Raw genomic sequence first — 24,574 nt, 5'->3', positions numbered from 1 at the left:
CCAGTTAAAGGAAGAAACTTCTAGAACCCAGTGACGTTCGTCCAGGGGACTTTGTCCCCCACCCCAGACTGGGGGAATAGATCCACGGAGAAAATCCTGAGCTTTCACCAGTGTCCTCGGATTCAAAGGGCAGCCGCCTGAGGGAGGGAAGGGCAAGGAACTTTGTGAGAGCGGGCAGGAAGGGCCGTCCTGGGCCTGCTGTCTGCGAGGTGGGTACAGGGTCGGCAGGAAGAGTGGGAACCACACAGGCAGAAGCAGCCTCACATGCCACCCTGCCGGTGAGAACACGCTGCCTGCCCAGCTGAACATGAGGCGGGAGCTCCCTGGAGGCCGTGCTTGTGGTTTCTCCCCTGTCCTGTAGACTTGCCTGCTCTCCTGCTCCCTCACCTTATAGTCAAGCAAAGGCCTTTTCTTTCATTTGCTTCTTGTCTGTGATTTTCAGGTTCTTTGTAGCTGTCCTGTGCCCACAAACAGCATTCCTCGCCACCCCCACCTGAACCATAAATACCTTTCAAATGAAAAACCCGCGGGCTGGCACTTGAGCTGTCTCTCTGTGCTAGAATCCCTGCCTGAGGTGACACCGCAGAGGGGCTGGGGAGGGAGCCTGCCTGTCACTCCTCTCCCTCCTCTTTCAGTAAAGGGTAAGTCAGTCTGAGTCAACACTGCATCTGACACACCACCTTTCCTCACTATTCGGGTAGGACTCCTATTCATTCCAGTCGCTACTCCTGGTCTAAAATGGAATGGATTCTGCAGGTTGAGTCGTCAACTAGACCACATCTTTGCCTCCAGAGAGAAACTGCTTTATAAATTCCTCATTCGTGAACTTGCTCAGTCCCTTGCTTTTTTCAGTAGTTCTTTAGGGAAACAAAGCCAGGTTCTCATCATTAGAAGGCAGATCAGGACTTCTCTGAATAGTGCTGTGCCAGGGCAGACACTGTGGTGTTGGAGAAGACTCTTGAGAGTCCCTTGGCTTGCAAGGAGATCAAACCAGTCCATCCTAAAGGAAGTCACTGCTGAATATTCATTGGAAAGACTGATGCTGAAGCTGAAACTCCAATATTTTGGCCACCTGATGCAAAGAGCTGACTCATTGGAAAAGACTCTGATGCTGGGAAAGATTGAAGGCGGGAGGAGAAAGGGACAACCGAGGATGAGATGGTTGGATGGCATCACTGACTCAATGGATGTGAGTTTGAGCAAGCTCCAGGAGATAGTGAAGGACAGGGAAGCCTGGTGTGCTGCAGTCCATGGGGTCGCAAAGAGCTGGACTTGACTGAGCGGCTGAACTGAACTGAGAGCAGGCACAGGTGTATCTCCGTGAGTCATCACTGGATGGTGGCTCTAAGTACTTCCAAATCTCCTCTCAGAGACCTGTTCCATCCTCTTATCAGAGCCTTCGTCCTCTTTCTCAGGGAGTTCTACCTTCAGGTGTTGATGCTCTGAAGAAGTTCTGTGAATGGTAGACGGAACAGCCTGGGGGCTATCTGGCTGGGAACTCAAAGGCCCTTAGGGCCAGATTGGGCTTTGAAACATCACCTTTCTATCATTTCTCCCCTCCAACCTTCAGCAGAGCCAGGCCTCAAACCCATGCCTGCTGTCTCAGCTCTGCTGAAAGTCCCTCCATACTTCACCATGATACCTCCATAACCACAAGCAACATTTGACTCTAATCTGCCCACTTCCTTCTGGTACCCAGATTTCCAAGAATTGAGGATACCATACTTAAACCTGGAAGATGAAATGTCAGTTCTCAAGATACAAACCTGAGAATCTACTGTAACTAGAAAGGAAAAGGTTTTCAGAATTAGTGCAGCTTCCTAAATCTTTAGGATTCTGTCAAAGCACGCTTTTATATTTAGGATCATATGAATTATGCATAGAGAACCGTGGGCTGGTGGGTAGCTTCCAACTACTAGAAGTTTTATTTCCCTCACTTTTGATAATGAGTTCAAGGTCTTCACCACAAGTGACATCATGTCTCAGAAGCAAAAATAGGTCCCTATTAGGACTATGTAATGTCTTCTGTCTAGCAGGTCCTATTTCCTCTTTATGCCCTAGCCTCCTCACCTTTCTAATTGGCTCTCTGCCTACAAAGCCTTTTCTTGCTGCTGTCTGGAGCCGTAGATAAATAGATAGAGTCTGACTAGGTGAGGTTAGGAGCTTGGCTACGCTACCTGCATTTCAGTTTCCCTGGGAGTCTGAAACATGAGATAGTGGGCACTATAGCTTATGCCATAGTGATAAAATTCCTATGCACCAAACCAGCTATTTGGACCTTAGGCACAGCCAGGTGTGAGAATAATTTACGTCATCTGCTAAGCCTACTTGGAGTGGGATAAAACAGCCTCCCCACATTGCATTCATACAATGTGCTTCACATAGATGATCTCACTTAACACTGAAGAGACCTCTTTGAAACTTTCCCATTTAAAACATGAGCATGAGGTTGAGTGAAAAAGAACCTTGTCAAAGGCGGTGCCATTCAGACTCATTTGACGAGTCCTTGGTTCCACCGCTTGTCTGGGACTCTTACCTGAACAAGCCGTGGAACTCAGAGGCCACCATGATGAAGGGACATTTAGGTACTAGAGCTAGTAAAGAATCACCTGCTTCTAGGTTCATACCTGGAATTCAGAAATGAAAGGAACCATCATGAGACTGAAATCTCTATCCCCTTTAGTTGGAAACAAATGTCTCTTTATGTTGCAGTCTCTGTGGCAAAAATAAAAACAAAATACATTTCATATCCATATCCAAAAAGACAAAAAATATGGGTTTCCAACTTTTTAGTGGTTAATTGTATTTCTGTAACAGCTGAGGGGACCATATCTTATCTTAAAAAGTAATCTTCTAGGGTTTGGGAGTTCTTATGGTTAGTTTAAAATTGGGGAAAATGAAATTATAGAAGGCTTTCGGTCCATCACCCTCTTTAACAAGCATACCTAATCATTTAGATTTAACTCTCATTTACTAAAAACAGAAATCCAACAGAGGCCAATCTGCTGTTTTGAGGAAAATATTTGAACGGAAATCAAAAGGCCTGGTTCTAGTCCCCACAATTCGATTAAGCAGTCATTTAATGCAACCAGCAATGGACCAAAATTGTCCCAGAATGAAATGTGCCATCTCAAAACAAGGTGATTTCTAAAGTTCCAGGCGCTCTGAAATTGTAGGGGCCAATGAGTTATGCATCAATCAGTGCCAAAGGTAATACGAAGATTACTCCCAAACAAAACCTCCATTGTTTTAGATTGGTGTCCCTTTGATTAATGTGATTTGTATGAATGAGTGAAGGATCAACAGATCTAATCCTCTTAAAGTATTCAGACTCAAAAAATTTCCAATTGTTGAAATTATGGGCAAACTTTTAGAAGGGAGAGAGTTCTGCTAGACCCATGTAGCATTCTTTAATTATTCAAATAGCTGAGGAATTGTTTCACTGTGATAGCTGGTCTTCAAAGATGGCTCCCAAATGAGCCATGCCTTCCAGTATCCATACCTTTTAGTAGGTCCTCCCATACTGCCCTGTGAGTCACTGTGGCCAAAGTGACATTGTGCCAGACCTGGGTCTAAGCCAAAAGAAGTGTTGGTTGCTGCTTTTTGGGGTGCTCCAAGTTGCCATTGCTCTCCCTGCTCCACACCAGACCTATCAGAGTTCAACAGAGCCAATGCAGGCCCAGATGTCTCATTTCCAATGCTATTCTTTGTCCTTATTAAGATGTGTACATATCAGGCAAAGAGAGAAAGAGAAAAAGCCCTATTGTGGGCCCTAGATGCCTTGATTAAAAGAGGCTCCTTGTCACCAATATTTTGAATTGTCCCTTTGTTTTGGTATCCTGGAGATGCCTAATGGCTGAGAGGCATATCTTACTTCTGCCAAGAGGGCAGAGTATCTAAAATGGCAGCTGGGCTCCTCTAAACTACTCTGGTGGCTCAGATGGTAAAGAATCTACCTACAGTGCAGGATACCTGGGTTTGATCCCTGGACTGGGAAGATCCCCTGGAGAAGGAAATGGCAACCCACTCCAGTATTCTTGCCTTTAGAATTCCACGGACGGAGCAGCCTGGTGGGGCACAGAGTGACTAACACTGCATACTGTGATCCTTTAGACGTGGGCCCGCAGGAACGGCAGCCTGAGGACAGTTCACACGGAAGCTGATTCCTTAAGACTGTGTCTGAATACTCCTTGGGGTCCTCATTGATCAGGGGTGTGTGTACCTGTTTGTAGACAGCAGACTTTGGCACTTTCTTTGTCTTTTAACACTCCTAGGTTCCTCTTCCTAGTATTTCAACCTCTTCCAATCCCCTCCCAACTCCCCCAACTTATAGGTATCTATTTTCTTTTCCTTTATCCATCAGCTGACTCTGATAGTGTTCGGTGTTAACTAGTAAGAACTGAAGATAAAGACCTTTTCAGGCAGTTTGGTGTCAAAAATGAAACAAAGGAATGAAGATGCGGAATTGATAATTTCAGGGCAGGTGTCCTAGCCGTGTGATTTCTCAGTGACATCGCTGAGACAGCTGCTATCATCAAAAGGATGGCCCAGAGCTCCCTCTTCAGCAATGAGAACTTTACCATCACCTCTAGAATGAATCGCACACCTAAAAAGCAGAAAGTTTTCCAAGAAGAGGCGACAGAAATTTTCTGGGGGAAGACTCAGGAGGGAGCTTTGTAATATGCTCATGCTTTCCAGCAAAAAAACAAAAACAAAAACAAACCCAAACAGTTCCAGTTTCTTTCTTTGTAAAATGGGTTTACTCAGCTAATAAAGAGCATTTTGCTGACTAGGAAAGGAGCCTGTTTTATTCCCAGTGGTTAGGCAGCCCTCCTCCCACAGTCCATTCATGTATGTTTCAATATGATCTGGGTGATTGATACTCAGTTTGTTTCTCAAGCCTCTAAGAGTGAAGAACAAGGTTATCCAAGTCCTGAGAGGTAAAAATTTATTGACTTATATCATATCAGCATGTTATGATATGGTCACACATGCTCATACAGCTGACTTTTTCTTATAGCCAAAAGAGGAAATTTTTTCCTTTTAAAAATACATTTTCTTTTTCATCAGGAAGAAACGTTTTCTAAAAACAAACATTTTCATATTAAGTGGAAATTAAAAACAATGGTTTTTCTTTTGTTCCCAGCTCATGAAGAATAGGGCTGGTCCACAACAGATCTCAGAGTTCTTCACACTTGCTTTCAGGGCTCTGTCCTCAGCCTGTCCTTCATCTTCCACAGAAACCACACTGGGGGAAACAGTAACAGCCTCACCAGAACAGCATCCTACGTCCAGAGAAAGAGGAGGTAGACCGAACTTGAACTGTTTAACTTGTTTGGCAGACTGTGTGAGACATTTAAATACATTAAAGTTTTCAGTGGGATCAAACATATTCTCCAAATATCTAAACAATGAGTGTTTTCAGTGCTCAGAACAGAATCTTAGAGATGCCTATTATCAATTTACCTAGTTTTGAGAAATGAAAGCAAAGGACCAACTTTAGAAAAATCCAAGCTTCCCATGCACTTGAGGAAAGATTTGCTGTTGTCAAATCCTCCAAATCAAAAGCCCACTCCCCTGGCTGTCCAGTGGTTAAAACTTCACTTTCCAATGTAGGGTGTGAGGGTTCAATCCCTGGTCAGGGAGCTAGGAGACCCCCCCATGGCTCATAGCCAAAAAATATAAAAAAGAACAGTACTGCGACAAATTTGACAAAGATTTTTTAAATGATCCACATTAAAAAAAAAAAAAACTTAGAAAAAATAAACAAAAGCATGCTCTGTAGGACTTAATGCTTTCTACCCGTTAAGCCCCTGCAGGGGTCAGTAATAGGACCTTTAGTGTTGAGCAGTGAGTTTACTCAACACCAACAGTTAAATTTTAAAAAGATCACAGGACAGTAGTGTGATGGAGACAGCTCCTACTGGCTCACTACAGCTGATTGTTAAATTTTAAAATTTTGCCAGCAGTTGCTAAACAGTTGTTATTGAAATTAAGTTACATAAGCTTACAAAGAGTAATGAAGCCAAATGTGGTTCACTTTAGTGAGAATAATTTGCACAAGGTAAGAAACAATTTTTTCTGCATGGGGTCGCAAAGAGTCAGACATGACTGAGCAACTGAACTGAACTAAAGAAACACTTTATCAGATCACATATCAGATTGAATGACAATAAATTTAAGAATGTAATAAGTAATTATGATGTAATTCCATTTTTCAAATCATGGCCAAATTACAATCATAGATTGGCTACAAGAGTTCAGCAAAAATCAATTAAAGCATCCTGGGAGAATGAACTGGCTATATGGACTTGACAATAAAGTATATTTTATTATTGTTAGCTGTGTTATATGTCTTTGCTATCAGCAAAATTTTAACAAACATGTACACTTGTATACAGAACTTTTTTTCTAGGAGGGCAGACTATTCAACATTTACCAGTACACCGCTAGATGGGGAAAGTGGGGAAGGAGTTGGGGGAATAGTTTAAAACCAAAGGAAGCACAATGTTTTTTTCTTTTGGTTTTTCAGTTTGCCCTCAGCATCCAACTGCCATAATACATGTCCACAGATGTTAATGCCTAAATCTCTCCAGTAAAATACAAACACCCCACCCCCACTACTAAGAATTAAAAGCACTTTACTTGAAAAAAATCAACTTTATTTTTTCTAGATTAAAAAAAATAGAACCAGCTATTAAATTTTTGTTGGGAAAAATGTTTCTTTTGGTGTTCACATCTAAATTTCTGAAAAGGTGATTCTGGTTACTAAAATAATCGCAAATGCATTCATAAACCAGATAGATCCACGAGTGACCAGCCCTTTACAAAATTTAATGACAGGTGCCACAGCCTTTACATTCATTCTTATCATACATTACAACATGCAGATAGACAAAGAAAGACAGGTCAACAAGCTGAAGTAAACATTATGGCATCAGGAAAATGAAAATCCACCTGTATAAAATAAATACAACTCTGTAATAACTATAAAGAAAAGGAAAGCATGTAACACAACAATGGCAATTCAATGTATAACTGTTTCATTATCCAATCATGAAATGAGTTACTGTAAAATGCACAGACCCCCTACACATAAAGAATTTGGGCATTACAGTCATGTATTCAACGGTTTTACACAACAAAAATAAAGCCATTCAACATATGTGTGCATATCTTGCAACTAGATTACACATATATTTTTTGCTCTTTTAACTGTTTTAAAAAAATATTAAATGTAAAAATCCTCAAATGGAAATTCTGCAGAAAAACCCTTATTTTATCTTCTGTATGGCTACAGTCACCCTCCCTCAACAGTACAGCACCCTCAGCTTATTCCCAGGGTCCAGTTCCTAACTGTTGGGTATCAGTGCAAAATGATTGCAATAAAGCACCAACCAGTGACTGCTCCAGAGAACACCTGGCCCCTTTGTGACCCCAAAATGTTCAATTTAGGTGGCTTTGGTCCCAAACTTATTAGTCTCTACTGTCTCATAAAATAAACCAGTATACTTGTTGCCCAGGGTGGCTCTGACTTCGCCTTTCATGTTAACAGATGTAAAATTCACAGCACTACATTGCAAGAAAATAAGGCTAACTATTTTTATCCATCCTTTGTAGACTAGAGCTGACTTACTCATAATGGTAACTCTGGAGCGAAGTCCTATAGTGTAATGAAGAAAATAACTTCCTATTTAGCAATGTAAATAAAATTTCCTTAAATATAAAAAGAATCCAATAAGAATATCCATGATTAACTTTCTACAATTATAACCAGGTCACAGTAGTTTAGAACAGTCTATAGGGAAATGATTGTCAGAAACATTACCGAGACAAACCCACAAGACATGAGTGGCGAGAACAAAGAATGAAGAGGCATTGCAACACCGATCCAAGTGCTATTAATACCACAGTGATGTTCTGAGGTTTACATTCAGTGATTTAACATTTCATTTTCACAAAAAGTCTTGAAAAAAAATGACAATACCACCAGCTCTTGATTATTCACGGATTCTTTTCTAGCCCATAGATTGACTATCCAGGCTTTTGTGTTTCCTCTTCCTGAAGCTGTCTTTCCAAATCTTTTCACTGCTCATGAACAGTCATAAATAGATAGGCAACAGAAATCTTTTCTTTAAAAAAATTAATACGCATCCCTAGAAGAAGAACAGTTTGATGAGAATAAGGACTCAAACTCCTAAATACAATTAGATTTTTGGTTTACTATGACTTATTACTGGATTAACTCTGGTAATCTCTAGGTCTTTCCCCGTGGAAAAATTAAGGGTTGGTTGTAATATGAAGGACTACTTAATGACAGATTTGAACTCATAGCTAGCTTAAAATAAAAAATCTACTATTTAGATTCTCAACTCGTTTGCTCACCCAAAACATCATTTTCCGTTCTGTAATTTTTCTTTACCTTCCACTGGCATATAGGTTTCTCCACGCTATTTGTATCTTTTAACACCAATGACAGTTTCTGAAGTTAAGTGTGAACTGCTGGGGTGGTCATCTCTGGAGTCACTGCACCTGTCCGTGGCCAAGCAATGCTCCATCACTGTGACTCATGGAGACCAAAATCCAGCAGGGAGATCTCAGCCCTCTCTGCTGTGTGAATCCAGGCAGATCAGCTGAGACCAGGAAGTGCTGAGATTCTACCAGCTGCTAGCATAGAAACTGGCACAGTTTTATTTTCTTTTCCCTTGACAAAGATGTATACTCTCTAAACAACCTTTGATCTCACTTTGCAAAGAAAATACAGATTAGGACTTTTAATTTGGTTCTGTACAGTGGCATATTGCTGCTTCCCTGGTTGCCATACAAAATCACAGTTTCTCTCTTTACCTTCCCTAGTGCAAGCAGGAGAACTCCAGTTTGATAAGGAAAGCACAATCAATGCTCTCAGACAAACATGTTTTGCCAACAGAAGAGAAAGAACATGTTGATAAGGAATCAAAGAGGGATAGGGCAGACCAAATACACATCTATTTACAACTCACAGATCTATTTTCAAAAATTAACTCACACATCTGTTGGTATTTTTCACTCTAGAGCTGCTGAAATGACTGCACTTGAAAACAAAAGCATCTTACAGAACAGTCTGCTTGACATGTACATTACACAATATGATGTTCCTGTGGAGAACAGTGATAGCAAAAGTGGCCCTAAATCACACTGACGTATGCATTTCTTTTTTTTATTTTTTGGATGGGAGAACTGGCCACTCTATCTGTGGTTTACTTAGCAATGACGAAAAAGGTCTATTGGCTAGGACTATGCATGCCAGACTCCACAGTGAGCTACTTATCCCCCAGCTGGCTGACTCTCTCAAGGGAACAATTTCGATTCATCTTGTCTAGTAGTGTTTGCTGGGCCTCAAACAGAAGGATCTTTAAGTTTCTATCCAGCTTCCTATCATCCTTCATACCTTTAATTGAGACTGGTTTTACCTAATTACTGTCACTGTAAAACACATATAACAAAATACTCAGGTTTCAAAAAAAAACTGCATAATACCCACTACCAAACCAAACATATTAACACTGTCTTCTGCATTTCACCAGTAGTTGTCTACTATTCAATGAGGTATTTTAGGTAATGAATCATTCTTTCACCTCTGTACTGAATTAACCCTAAAGATGGAGCTGCTGGGGGCTTTTATTTGGTTGCTTTGCCTTTCCCACATAGCTGGGAGAAAATTCACATCTTTTCAGTTTTTGGTTTTTTTGGTTTATTTAAAAATAGAAAACAATAGCCTTTACTTTTAGGTTCTGGCCTACTTCTCAAAACTGTCATTTGTACAATTAGTGACAACAGGGGAATCAACAATGCTCATCACCAATAAGTACACTGACTCACTAGGGTCTAAATAGTCTTATAGTCCCAAACCAAAACACAACCTCTCTCTCAACACTGGGAGTGCAGGTGACCAGTTGACACCGTGCCAGCACTTTCTGAGGAGTGTTTGGTTCTCAACCAAATCACATGAATATAGTGACACATCGTTTTAAAAAACAGTTTTCTAGAAATATGAACTTGACTCTATCCTCTCCAAGATCAACTGGAAGAAACTGGGAAGCCTCTTTGCTGGTCTCTCCTGGTTATGCCACTCTGGCACGGGTAGCTCCTTGACGTGCTAAGGGAACAAATGCAGGTTCTGGGGGTGTCATGTGAGAATGTGTCACCATTGGAAGCCAGTGCCTGGCTCTAGCTCTAATAGTCCTTATATTAAATGAGTCTATTTCACCTTAACTTGATCAGTTAAATGCCTTAATTTATTTCAACCACCCCCATATGCATGTGATACTAAAATGCAAAATGGAAAGAAAAGAGAACAAAACTAAACGAAGGCTCTGAGCGGGACAGAAGCCGTGGTGTGGTGCCCAGTGCAGATGGCGCTGGAGAGCGTCAGCGCACAGATCAACATGCAGACAGACAGGCAGCCTCTCAAGAATTTCACTCGCTGATCACGTTCACATCTGTTTCCAACCTATAGTGCTAATCCTCTGCTGTAGATGCATCTGATAAAAGTGCATTTTGTAAAAGACAATTATCAATCTATGATATGCCTTCTATACAAAAAGATAAATCAAGTGAGCCCCCCTCCCCATAAAGGGGCAGCATGAATGCATGTAAACACGGCATTGGACTGAGCTGGTCTTTTGGAAGAACACCTTCTAGTACCGGAATGTGTCACTGGACACTGCTTTGGCCCCGGGGGCACGCTTGACACCGAACCTCATGGAGCTGTTGAGGACCGGGTGTCTCTGCAAACAACAGGGAAGCAGCTCTTCGAAGGCGCCCACCAGCTCGCCTCGAGGCTACTGGGAATGGAGCCAGAGCTGATGGAGGCGAGGGCATGCCCCAGTGCTGCCCAGCAGAGACGACTAGCTAAGAGGAATGGACGCGCACAGTTTTCTGAGCCTGGGCAAGATTATCACGTACATCTGGTGGCAACAGAATTTCTCTCAGATAGTCTTCTAGGATGAGTTGATGATTTCTTCTTCTCCAAATGTGATGTTTGCATAAATGGGTGGTAAAGTGTATTGTTTTAAAACATGAAAAATCCTTAAAACATATTAGCAGGTCATTATATTATTGATCCTCATTTTAGTAGAGTTTAAAAATATCCCAAAGGGGGATAAATATTAATCCATCCATTGAATCTTCTTTGCTTGTTTTTTATATTCTGATTCCAAGTCCATTCCTAAAACAGGCAATGGTAAAAGTACTGGAAGATGCTGTACCACATGTAGCCTGACAAAAACGCAAAAGACTGTATGAGAAGTATCCACATATTGCTGAGGGTCATCTCCCTGGAAACAGCTTCCTTACGGCCCTTGGGAGGTGGAAAAGCCCCTAAAAGATAAAACAGAAATATTAATTTGTTTTCTTGTGGTGGGAGGTGTCCTAGAGTAAACGTTGAACATCAGCTAGAGTTTCTTTTGCTGTTGTTGTTTGTTTCTGCTTTTGTGTGTTTTGCGCTGGGTCTTCATCGCTGCTTGCGGGCTTTCTCTAGCTGCAGTCAGCCAAGACCACTCTTCACTGCCGCGTGTGGGCTACTCACTGCGGAGGCATCTCCTGCTGCAGAGCACAGGCTCTAGGCCTAAAGGACTCGGTAGTTGCGGCTCTCAGGCTCTAGAGTGCTGGCTCAGTAGTCGCGGCACTCGGGTTTAGCTGCTCCGCTGCATGTGGGATCTTCCTGGACCAGGGATCAGACCCACGTCCCCTGCACTTACAGGCAGATTTTTAACCACTAGACCACCAGGGAAGCCCTGCATTCTTTTTTTTTTAAAAGCATCTCTGATTTCATGTTGCTCTTAAAGAGAGAGATCATTTGAGATACAGTTTTCAAACCACTGAGCCCTTTCCCACCTCTGAGCCTTTGCTTTTTTCTCTGCCTAGAATGCTTCTCCCTCCACCTCTGTGAAAGGCAGGCTCAGGGCATTTTTCCAACATCAGAAAAACACCACTGTCTTGTCTCCCCTTCCCCACCAGTCACTGGTATCTTCATGTTTATTTCCTTCTTGGCACTTTCCACAGTCTGTATTGATTCCAATCTACCTTTCTCTTCTACATACTGGTTTACTTTCTGTCTCCTGCAGGAACATAAACTGCAGGAGAGCAGGCACTATGGCTGCCTCGTTTTCCACTGTATCCCTACAGATTTCTGCAATGGCCAGGACACAGGATTAAATCAATTAAATAATTTCCAGAGAACTTCCTAATGGACAAGTGGTTAGGACTCTGCGCCCGCTGCCAAAGGCACGGGTTCAACTCCTGGTCAGGGAACTAAGATCCTACAAGCCAAACTTTGTGGCCAAAAAATATTTTCTTTTTCAAAATAATGTAATTTATACTAATTCTTCTATTTACAAATTAAATGTTTTTGCCACAAAAGGGGTTGTAAATTACCAATGTTGTTGTTTAGTCCCTAAGTCATACCCAACTTTTTTGCGACTCCAAGGACTGTAGCCTACCAGGCTTCTCTGTCCATTGGATTTCCCAAGCAAGAATACTGGAGTGGTTGCCATTTCCTTCTCCAGGGTATCTGCCTGACCCAGGGATGAACCTGTGTCTTCTGTCTTGGCAGGTGGGTTCTTACCACTGAACCAGCATGGAAGCCCATAAATTGCTGAAACTATTTTCAAAAGGCAACATGGTTTATTCCTTTATTCAAAAGGACTATGTCGATAATAAAAAATAAATAAAAAGGAGAAACAAAGTAAACAGATGTCTTTACATTCTTTTCCGGAAAGGAAAGCTACACCACTTTGGAACAATATTTCCTAAGGTCATCTTGAAAACACTCTTCAGCATTTCAAATAGTCTTTGTTCTTGAGGATAATCCCCTAGGGTAAGCTGATTCGAGAGAGGATTTGCTTCTCACAATTTACAGAGAACACTTTAAAGTTTCAAGGTCTGTTATGCAAATAGCTTTCTTAAAAAGAGTTTCTACTATTGTTGCTACTATTTAGGCCAAATATTATAAAGAGATTGAGATGAATAAGAAGAGGGATCTTGCTGGCCTTTTAATCACCTGATGCCTTATGTTGGGTTTGCCAAAAATATTTGTTTGGGTTTACATTACATCTTATAGAAAAACCTGAACAAGCTTTTTGGCTTCCCCAATATATTCATTCTGTCTTATCCTGAAAGAAAATCCTGGAGAGCAAGGAATGCAAAACAGCAGAGAGGGACACCTTGTTCAGCTAGCCTTACTAGGTATTTTAATGGCACAGACAGTGTCCTGCTCCTGTCATATTAATATCCATGACTCCAAAGTCCCCAGGTGGGAAAGTTAAGATGAGGAAGGAGTCTTATTGAGGATAAAGTGAAACAATCCTAAATACAAACACAAAAGCCTTAAAGATAATTAACAGTATCAGCTTTTGCTTATGACTATCAGGAGGCTTCCCTGGTAGCTCAGATGGTAAAGAATCTGCCTGCAATGCAGGAGACCCTGGTTTGATCCCTGGGTCAGGAAGAGCCTCTGGAGGAGGAAATGGCAACCCATTCCAGTATTTTGGCCTGGAGACTCCCATGGACAGAAGAGCTCAGGGGCTATATTCCATGGGGTTGCAAAGAGTGAGACATGACTGAGCGATTAATATTATGAATTTTAGACCTTTGATAGACTGATTTAATATCTACTTTAATTCTGTCCCCAAAAAGTCTAGATGGGAAGAAAACTGGGCCTCTATTCATCTAAAACCCCAAGGCTATCCTCAGACCCAGGACATGTTTCTCTTCATCTTACTCCTGTTGCTCTGGAAACAGGTGTGCAGTGCGGCTGTCTGTGAAAACCTGGGGTTTGCCTGGGGCTCCAGGCAGGTTAGTTCTTGCTTCCCCAACTTCCTGGTTTCCTCTCTCTCTTCTCCTTCCCTTCTCTGTGTTTTTCATCACACTGTAGTTGTCATAGAAAGTACAGAATATTGAGTACAGAAAAGGGATCTTAGAGTAAATAGACCTTTTTCTCCCTAGGAGAAAAATGTAATAAGGTTATATCTATGAAGACTTAAAATGTAAATGCTATCCCTCCACGTAAAGAAAAGAGTAAGCACATTAAAATGCAGTTAAAAATAATCTAAAATGACTGTATGGTGATGGCTATCAGTCAAACAATCAAGTGCAGGATCAAAACATGAATGATATTTGCTATTTCATAAAAGAGACCATATAATCACAGAGATAGGTCTACAGTCTTCCACAGACGTGTATTCTCTTGAACTTGATCTGTTTGTACGATGTTTTACTCATCATTTGATTGTTCCACACTGGCTGATGAAGTAAGGGCCTGGATAAATTTCACATGCATTTATTTGTCTTTATAAAAGTTCTAAGCTAAAATTCTAAAATATGGAAATACTTTGATTCCTTTAGGGTGCCTGAAGAATTGAAAAATGGTTATCTCCCCTAAAATATATCTTTGAAACCATCAGTAACCTCAGGAATACATGTAATAGGATTCTGTGTACCTGTTTCATAAAAATGCGATAAGAGGTCCTCTTTTTCAATAAAACGCTGATAGAGCCAGTCAGAAAGGTCATCAGTCTCCAGGGGTACATCTTTAACTGGAAAGATTCTATCAAGAGTCAGAAAAAAAGCAAAAACTACTTTAATTCAGAAGTCAAAATCATTCAGAACCACAACTTAGCTTTAAAGTATCCTATTATCTACAAAAAATTATTGAGAAATACCTGTCTTTCCATGTTTGTAGGTTTAAGTAGGAATGTTTTTTGGAACAAGTGAAGTTTTAGAATTGCAGCTTTCTTAGAACATATTTAGAATACTCAAATGTTAGGCCAAATAATGTATCTTAGCAATGTTCCTTTGTTGGGAATATCTATGAACCAGACAGAATCTATATTAATTGGTGCCCTTTTGCTAATTATATCAGAGATACTGGTTTCATGAGCAGGGCCAGCTAATGACTGAATGTAGTTGCTGGAACATGATTCTGAAGGATTCTGTGACTGTCCTTACTCAACAGGAACTGGACTGGGATGATGAGCGACATATATCTACTGCAAGTGAGAACAGAACAGGGGCCTTGAACAAGTGTTTCTTTCCTTTTTTGTTTTCCAATTTTGAGAAGAAGGTGTTCTTGATTATATTTCTTCATCGAAAGTAAAAAGGTGCAGTGTTTAAAGTCTGCAAAATGTTTGTTTGTATGAAAAACGCAGCCCCTCCCCTTCCTCTGCTTTTTGTTTCTCCTTCCCCAGAGGAATGGATTTTTCCCTCTTAGTATTTAGCAATGCTGCTTCTTTAGTTTTAGGGCTTATCTACTGACAATCAAAAATGAGGGTTAAGCTCCTTTCTCTTCCTATCCCACAACACAGGCACATCCTTTCCATCTTCCCATGCACTCGTATGATCATTTTAATTATCACAATATTTGACATTTACATTCTTATAATCATGTTCAGTTCAGTTCAGTCGCACAGTCGTGTCCGACTCTTTGCAACCCCATGAATTGCAGCACGCCAGGCCCCCCTGTCCATCACCAACTCCCGGAGTTCACTCAGACTTGCGTCAGTCGAGTCAGTGATGCCATCCAGCCATCTCATCCTCGGTCGTCCCCTTCTCCTACTGCCCCCAATCCCTCCCAGCATCAAAGTCTTCTCCAATGAGTCATCTCTTTGCATGAGGTGGCCAAAGTACTGGAGTTTCAGCTTTGGCATCATTCCTTCCAAAGAAATCCCAGGGCTGATCTCCTTTAGAATGGACTGGTTGGATCTCCTTGCAGTCCAAGGGACTCTCAAGAGTCTTCTCCAACACCACAGTTCAAAAGCATCAATTCTTTGGTGCTCAGCTTTCTTCACAGTCCAACTCTCACATCCCTACATGACTACTGGAAAAACCATAGCCTTGACTATATGGACCCTAGTCGGCAAAGTAATGTCTCTGCTTTTCAATATGCTATCTAGATTGGTCATAACTTTTCTTCCAAGGAGTAAGCATCTTTTAAATTCATGGCTGCAATCACCATCTGCAGTGATTTTGGAGCCCCCCCCAAATAAAGTCTGACACTGTTTCCACTGTTTCCCCATCTATTTCCCATGGAGTGATGAGACCGGATGCCATGATCTTCGTTTTCTGAATGTTGGGCTTTAAGTCAACTTTTTCACTCTCCTCTTTTACTTTCATCAAGAGGCTTTTTAGTTCCTCTTCACTTTCTGCCATAAGGGTGGTGTCACCTGCATATCTGAGGTTATTGATATTTCTCCTAGCAATCTTGATTCCAGCTTGTGCTTCTTCTAGTCCATCGTTTCTCATGATGTACTCTGCATAGAAGTTAAATAAGCAGGGTGACAATATACAGCCTCGAAGCACTCCTTTTCCTATTTGGAACCAGTCTGTTGTTCCATGTCCACTTCTAACTGTTGCTTCCTGGCCTGCATACAGATTTCTCAAGAGGCAGGTTAGGTGGTCTGGTATTCCCATCTCTTTCAGAATTTTCCACAGTTTATTATGATCCACACAGTCAAAGGCTTTGGCATAGTCAATAAAGCAGAAATAGATGTTTTTCTGGAACTCTCTTGCTTTTTCCATGATCCAGCAGATGTTGGCAATTTGATCTCTGGTTCCTTTGCCTTTTCTAAAACCAGCTTGAACATCAGGAATGAGGTTCGTGATATTGTACAGGAGACAGGGATTAAGACCATCCCCATGGAAAAGAAATGCAAAAAAGCAAAATGGCTGTCTGGGGAAGCCTTACAAATAGCTGTGAAAAGAAGAGAGGTGAAAAACAAAGGAGAAAAGGAAAGATATAAGCATCTGAATGCAGAGTTTCAAAGAATAGCAAGAAGAGATAAGAAAGCCTTCTTCAGCGATCAATGCAAAGAAATAGAGGAAAACAATAGAATGGGAAAGACTAGAGATCTCTTCAAGAAAATTAGAGATACCAAGGGAACATTTCATGCAAAGATGGGCTCGATAAAGGACAGAAATGGTATGGACCTAACAGAAGCAGAAGATATTAAGAAGAGATGGCAAGAATACACAGAAGAACTGTACAAAAAGGATCTTCATGACCTGGATAATCACAATGGTGTGATCACTCATCTAGAGCCAGACATCCTGGAATGTGAAGTCAAGTGGGCCTTAGAAAGCATCACTACAAACAAAGCTAGTGGAGGTGATCGAATTTCAAATCCTGAGATATGATGCTGTGAAAGTGCTGCACTCAATATGCCAGCAAATTTGGAAAACTCAGCAGTGGCCACAGGACTGGAAAAGGTCAGTTTTCATTGCAATCCCAAAGAAAGGCAATGCCAAAGAATGCTCAAACTACCGCATGATTGCACTCATCTCACACACTAGTAAAGTAATGCTCAAAATTATAATCATGTAAGTATATTCAAAGGTAAGTGAAAGTGAAGTTGCTCAGTCGTGTCCGACTTTGCTCCTCCGTCCATGGGATTCTCCAGGCAAGAATACTGGAGTGGGTTGCCATTTCCTTCTCCAGGAGTTCTTCCCGACCCAGGGATCAAACCCAGGTCTCCTGCATTGCAGGCAGACACTTTAACCTCTGACCCATCAGGGAAGCCCATTCAAAGGTAAACCAGGCGGTAAATCAAGGCTATGTTTCCTTTCCTCTCCAATTTCTGTTCTCCCTAGATTGAGCAATTTGCATTGTTTCCTAGGTAGACATTGGAGAAGGAAATGGCAACCCACTCCAGTATTCTTGCCTGGAGAATCCCATGGACGGAGGAGCCTGGTGGGCTACAGTCCACGGGGTCACAAAGAGTCGGACAGGACTGAGCGACTTCACTTCACTTCACTTCACGGTAGACATAACTAATTCAACCATAAACTATGGACCAATCAAATCTAAAATCAAATCTCTAGATCAGGTCAACAAACTTTTCCTTAAAGGGCCAGAGAAAAAATACTGAGACTTTGCAGGCTATTTAGATCTTTGTCACAACTATTCTACTCTGCTTTGTGTAATGTGCAGGCAGTCACAGATAAGGTATAAATAAATTAGTGTAGTTGTGTTCAAATGCAACTTTATTTAAAAACCAGGCAGTGGGCCACATGGACTTGGGTCTAGATCTCCTCCCAAGGGATTCACATGCATTAGACATTCACCTTCTAATTTCTAATTTCACCTTCGTGAGGAAATTTCAGCAAGGTTCTGGGTGTGTTGCCTGTAGTTTTCATCCTGCAAAGGCCCTTCACTGTCATTCTGGTGAGTCTTCATATTCCTAAGGTGGATTTAGTGCTTTCTGTATCTCCTATCTTACTTTTTCTCTGTTTACTCCACATTTTGATGGGGTACACCCCTCCAGTAGTTTCCTGAGAAAAGGCACTTGAAACCTTGCGTTTCTGCCAATGTCTTTTTTTCTGTCCTCATACCTGGTTGATAATTTAACTAGATATAGTATTCAGAGTTGAAATTCATTTTTTTTCCATCTGTCTTTTTGTCCTCCTTTCTGAGAGATTTCTTATTTAAATTTCAAACTTTTACTGAGTTTTACTTTTTTTTTAAATCATACTTTTAGTTTCTAAGAGATCTGAGTGTTCCTTTTTTTTTTTTTTTACAGAATGCTATTATTGTTACAATATTTCATCTCTATGAGAATCTCATTTCTATGACAATTATCATGGGAATTTAAAAACATTCACAGAAGTAGAGAAAAGGGTTAATGAACCCTTCATGTACCATGAGGATTTTGGAAGCCGTATAGTCTGTTTCTCACATGACCCTCCTATGTTCGTTTTCGTCTCCATCTTTAACAGTGGAGGCTGATCAGATTCCCAGTTATCTGGGGGTTCTCTGTTGCTCATGCATGTTTACAGATGTGGGACTACACAGCTGATTCAAAGTTCTCTGCCTGTGAGTGGAGTTTGTTGACTATAAGTAACCCTGAGGATTATCTGACTGGGCCATTTAAATTGGTCTTTCCTCTTGAATTTGCCCTTTACTCACAGAAAGATCCTTGAATTTCCTGCTAAAAGAGAGGAAAGGCCTTGTTGCTAGTTTTCTGGCAGCAGGGCAAGGTGAGGGCTGGGAGTCTCAACACTCAGCACACAGATGTCACCTAACCATGCTATTCTCATCTCATTATAGGACCTCTGCCTCAACTGCACCTGGGGTTCCAGAGCAGGCCTCCAGTATTTGCCAGGGCAGGGAAAGAACAAGAGCCCAGGAACGGAATGCAGGATGGGGGTTCTGGGGTTCTCAGTTCTCCTTAAACAGATTTCAACCAGACTTCCCAAGTTTAGCAACTTTCCACCTTATTTCCACAGGTGCTGATGCAGCCAGCCTCTTGGCTTTTCAAAAGAGGGAGCGGACTCAACTCAAGTCCACTTTCATGCCCTTCCAAAACCCCAGTAAAATACTAGAGAGGTTTTCCAAGGGTAAACTCACAAGGATGGGGTGAACACTAGGAATGACAATAGCAACAAAACCTGGGATGTTGGAAAAAAGAGCAGTAAATAAAGTAACAGGTCCTAAGCCAGCTTTACACATATTAAGGTGTGTGTGTGTATCTTTCATACCATGGAGGCAATAAAAAAGCCAGCTTCAAGCCAGCCATATAAATGTAAAAGGACAGCTGTTACGAGTATTGTAAAAATGAATTCTTGACAGAGTTCTTTTAATAACAAAATTTATATAATCAGAGGAGTAGAGACAGAGAGAGAAAATTTCAAAAGAGGAAGAGTCCGTGGGATAATTAAATGAGTTTGTTTTCCCTTCTCTTCAAAGGATAATTTCTATCTTTGAATTATAAGAAACCCTCAAATTGGAAATAATAGTCCAAGAATTCCACTGTCTCTTTCTTCTTTCCCCATTTAAACTAAGAAAGCAGATTCCTGTGGGGGAAGTTACTGAAGATACACAAGCTCCTAAGAGTGCTTGCAGACTAGTTCCCCTACACTGTACATGAAATCCTGCAGAAAGAACCGTTAGACAAACACATTTCTGTGGAAAAATGTTCTCAGTGTTCACCAGATAATACCAACTTCACATTTTCTCACCCTGCTGTACATTTGCTTGCCAGTTACAAAAGGCCTAGCACCCTATCTCAAGCCTGTATCTCCACTTAAAGTGAGTTTTTAAGAGGGTAATAATTAAAAACAAAAGTCAGTTTTGTGAAGTAGTTTTTCCTAACTCCTTTCCTCCCCTAAGAAGTCCTTTGGGTACTTGGTTGCATGAAACAGTCATTTATATGTAAGGACTGAATGTTTGTATCAAACTATTTTATAATCTTAATTTACAGGTAGGAAGATGAATTAATGCAAATGATGACAATTTTGTTTTTACCTTTTCTATATTTACACTTCCGATTTTTATTATCACGTTGCTAAGACCTCTAGTACAATGTTGAATAGAAGTGGTGATAATGAGCACCCTGCTTTTCATGTTTTATATTTCAGGGGGAAATATTCAGTAGTTTACCATTTAATATGCTTGCTGTAGATTTCTTTCATAGATAACATTAATCAGATTCAAGAAATCCCCTTCTATTCACAATTTGCTAAAAGTTTTCTTTTTTATCATGAATAAGAGTTGCACTTTTATCAGTTTTTTCCATCTGTTGAAGTGCTTATATAATTTCCTACTTCTGTTAATGCGATTAATTAAAGGGATTGCTTTTAGATATTTTTTCATTTGTAGATTTTACTTCTATATTATAGACACATGCCCTTTATCAGATAAATGTATTGTTAATATCTTCTATTCAGTGGGTTCATTATTGCAATATTATAGGGCCTCTTATACAATATTGTAAAAGTGGTGATAAAAAGCATTGTTCTTAGAGTTTGGGAGTGACACATACACATTGCTATACTTGAAGTGGATAATCAACAAGGTCCTATTATATAGCACAGGGAACTCTGCTCAATGTTACATGGCAGCCTGGATGAGAGGGGAGTTTAGGGGAGGATGGATACATATATAAGTACAGCTGAGTCCCTTTGCTGTCCACCTAAAACTATCACAATATTGTTCATTGGTTATAGCCCAATACAAAATAAAAAGTTTCTTTTTTATTTTTAAAAAGCATCATTCTCTTATTCTTGATCTTGGAAAGAAACATTTCAGTATATCATCCTTTAATATGGTGTTTTCTGAAGAATTTTGTAGATATCCTTTATCAGAATGAGGAAAGTCCTTTCTATTCTAAAAATCTACAGAGTTTCTATCATGAATAGGTATTTATATTTAGTAAGTGATTTTATTTAAAAATCCAAGCTTATTTTGAATGTTGAGCCAAACTTTCATTCCTGAAATATATGCTCTCAGTACATAATGTGATGGATTTAAAATATCTTGCTGGGTTACTCTTACATCCATAATCATGCAAGAGATTTGCCTTTAAATACTCCTTTCTTCTAATATCTTTGGTTCAGGTTTTGGTATCCAAGCTATGCTGGCCTCAGAAAAGAAGTTAGGAAGTATTTCCTCTTTTGGATGCTCTGGAATAACTACACTTAATATTCTTTAATTTTCCTTTTTAATGACTACAGAATCTGAGGTAATGTTCCCCTTTTCATTCCTGCTATTGACAACACTGACCTTTTTTTCTTGATCAGTCTTGCCAGGAGCTGATCACGTTAATGTTTTCAAAAAATAGAATTTTTTATGTCATTTTTCTTTCTATTGTATGTTTTCTATTTCAGTAAGTTCTCCCTTATTATTCCCGGGTCTTCTACTATCTTAGGATTACATTTGCTTCTTTTTTCTAACTTCTTAAAATAGACATTTAGATCACTGATTTTTAACTGTCTTCTTTTTTAATAGAAATGATCTTTTTGCTTTTCTTTATCTTATTATTTTTGGCTGTGCAGAGCCTTCAATGTTTTGCGCCGGCTTTCTCTAGCTGTGGAGAGCAGCGTGCAGGCTTCTCAGGAGGCTTTTCCTGTTGCAGAGCGCATTCTCTAGGTGCATAGCCTTCAGCAGTTAAAGCACGCGGGCTCTGTATTTGGGACTCAAGGGCTCTAAAGTGCAGCCTCAGCAGTCGTGGTGCACAGGACTAGCTGCTCCATGGCACCTGGAACCCTCTCAGACCAGGGACTGAACCTGTGTCCCCTGCGCTGGCAGGCAGATTCCTATCCACTGTGCCACCAGGGAAGTCTCTAACAGAAGTTTTTAAGGCTGTAAATTTTCCTGTAAAATATAGATTAATACAGATTAAGTTGTACTGCATAAATTTTTATAGATCATATTTTCACAATCATTCTGCTAAAAATATTTTCTACTTTCATTGTAATCTCTTCATACACAGTAAGCCGTAAATTCCTTATTCTCTGCCACTTGATGTGAAGATCCAACTCATTGGAAAAGACCCTGATGCTGGGAAAGATTGAAAGCAAAAGGGGAAGAAGGTGGCAGAGGATGAGATGGTTAGTTTCACCAACTCAATGGACATGAATTTGAGCAAACTCCAGGACATAGTGAAGGACAGCGAAGCCTGGCATGATGCAGTCTACTGGGCTGCAAAGAGTCTGACACAATTAGTGACTGAACAATAACAACCACCCTACTGATGAACAGTTTCTCATTTTTTTGTTATAGCATTCTGTAAATGTCCATTCATATGTTTACATCTATACAATAAAATTACAGAAGTGAAACTGCTAAGTCAAAGGTTAATTTTGAAAGATTGCTACATTATCTTCATAAAGATTATACCAATTTAAATTTCTACTAGCAATTTATGAGAATGCTTCTCAGAGAAAGATTTTTAAACTGGAGAAGAACAAAATCCGAAGGCTCTGATTTAGGTGTAGAAGATGATGAGCAGTGTTTCACAACTCAATTCAGTTCAGTCACTCAGGCGTATCCAACTCTTTGTGACCCCATGGACCACAGCACACCAGGCTTCCCTGTCCATCACCAACTCTTGGAGTTTGCTCAAACTCATGTCCATCAAGTTGGTGATGCCATCCAACCATCTCATCCTCTGTCGTCCCCCTCTCCTCCTGCCTTCAATCTTTCCCAGCATCAGGGTCTTTTCCAATGAGTCAGCTCTTCGCATCAGGTGGCCAAAGTATTAGAGTTTCAGCTTTAGCATAAGTCCTTCCAATGAACATCCAGGACTGATCTCCTTTAGGATGGACTGGTTTGATCTCCTTGCTTTCCAGGGGACTCCCCAAATTCTTCTCCAACACCACAGTTCAAAAGCATCAATTCTTTGGCACTCAGTTTTACTTATAGTTCCACTCTCACATCCATACATGACTACTGGAAAAACTATAGCTTTGACTAGACGGACCTTTATTGACAAACTAATGTCTGTGCTTTTTAACATGCTGTCTAGGTTGGTCATAGCTTTTCTTCCAAGGAGCAAGCGTCTTTTAATTTCATGGCTGCAGGCATCATCTGCAGTGATTCTGGAGCCCAAGAAAATAAAGTCTGTCACTGTTTCCATCATTTCCCCATCTATTTGCCATGACATGATGGGACAAGATGCCATGGTCTTTGTTTTTTGAATGCTGAGTTTTAAGCCGGCTTTTTCACTCTCCTCTTTCACTTTCATCAAGAAGCTCTTTAGATCTTCTTCACTTTCTACCATAAGGGTGGTATCATCTGTGTATCTGAGGTTATTGATATTTCTCCTGGCAATCCTGATTCCAGTTTGTGTTTCATCTAGCCCAGCATTTCACATGATGCACTCTGCATATAAGTTAAATGAGCAGGGTGACCATATACAGTCTCAACATACTTCTTTCCCAATTTGGAAGCAGTCTGCTGTTCCATGTCGGGTTCTAACTGTTGCTTCTTGACCTGCATACAAATTCTCAGAAGGCAGGTAAGGTGGTCTGGTATTCCCATCTCTTTGAAAATTTTCCACAGTATGTTGTGATCCACACAGTCAAAGGTTTTGGCTTAGTCAATAAAGCTGATGCTTTTCTAGAACTCCCTTGCTTCTTCTATGATCCAACAGATGTTGGCAATTTGATCTCTGGTTCCTCTGCCTTTCACAACTGGGATATAACAATTTGGGGACACATTCTTAGTAATCTACCTATGAGCTCTCTTTAAGAATACAGATACCTTATGTCTTCATTTCAATATTAACCTTAATACAAATATTCTGAATCTTACTTACAGAAAAACACATTAGCACTGCCATCTGACTTCAGAGCCTATATTTATAGTCACTTTAGGGGTACCCTGGTGGCTCAGAAGGTAAATAATCCGCCTTCAATGTAGAAGACCCCGGTTTGATTTCTGAGTTGGGAAGATCCCCTGGAGAAGGGAACAGCTACCCATTCCAGTATTCTGGCCTGGAGAATTCCATGGACTGAAGAGCCCATGGGGTCACAAAGAGTTGGACACGACTGGGCAACTTTCACTTACTGAATTTGTTAGATGATTTGTTGAGCACTGACATCTTTTGGAGAGGGGCATGGCGACCCACTCCAGTATTCTTGCTTGGAGACTCCCATGGACAGAGGAGACTGGCGGGCTGCAGTCCATGGGGCCGCAGTCCATGGGGCCGCAAAGAGTCAGACACAACTGAGCGACTGACTCTATACCACACTGGCGCAACGCAGTACTGCTTTAAATGCATAAGGGCCAGAGGAGTTCAACAAGGGCGCCCTCAGGAGT

The 24,574-nt window shown here is 40.8% G+C and overlaps 1 protein-coding gene across 3 annotated transcripts in view; it reads right to left on the bottom strand.

Moving 5' to 3' along the window:
- Positions 1–6,640: 6,640 nt before the first annotated feature.
- Positions 6,641–24,574, bottom strand: part of LPGAT1 (lysophosphatidylglycerol acyltransferase 1) — a 152,573-nt gene continuing 134,639 nt past the window's right edge. For all 3 annotated transcript variants that reach the window (XM_060396725.1, XM_027956306.3, XM_060396724.1), the window contains exons 7-8: positions 14,481–14,587; positions 6,641–11,361 (exon numbers count right to left, since the gene is read on the bottom strand). In XM_060396725.1, coding sequence (XP_060252708.1) covers positions 11,210–11,361; positions 14,481–14,587 — 259 coding nt within the window. In that variant the 3' untranslated portion in view covers positions 6,641–11,209. The remainder of the gene's footprint in view (positions 11,362–14,480; positions 14,588–24,574) is intronic.

This window comes from Ovis aries, chromosome 12 (genome assembly GCF_016772045.2).
Source record: "Ovis aries strain OAR_USU_Benz2616 breed Rambouillet chromosome 12, ARS-UI_Ramb_v3.0, whole genome shotgun sequence".
Classification (NCBI taxonomy): domain Eukaryota; kingdom Metazoa; phylum Chordata; class Mammalia; order Artiodactyla; family Bovidae; genus Ovis; species Ovis aries.
This window is presented reverse-complemented; position numbering and strand designations above follow the sequence as displayed.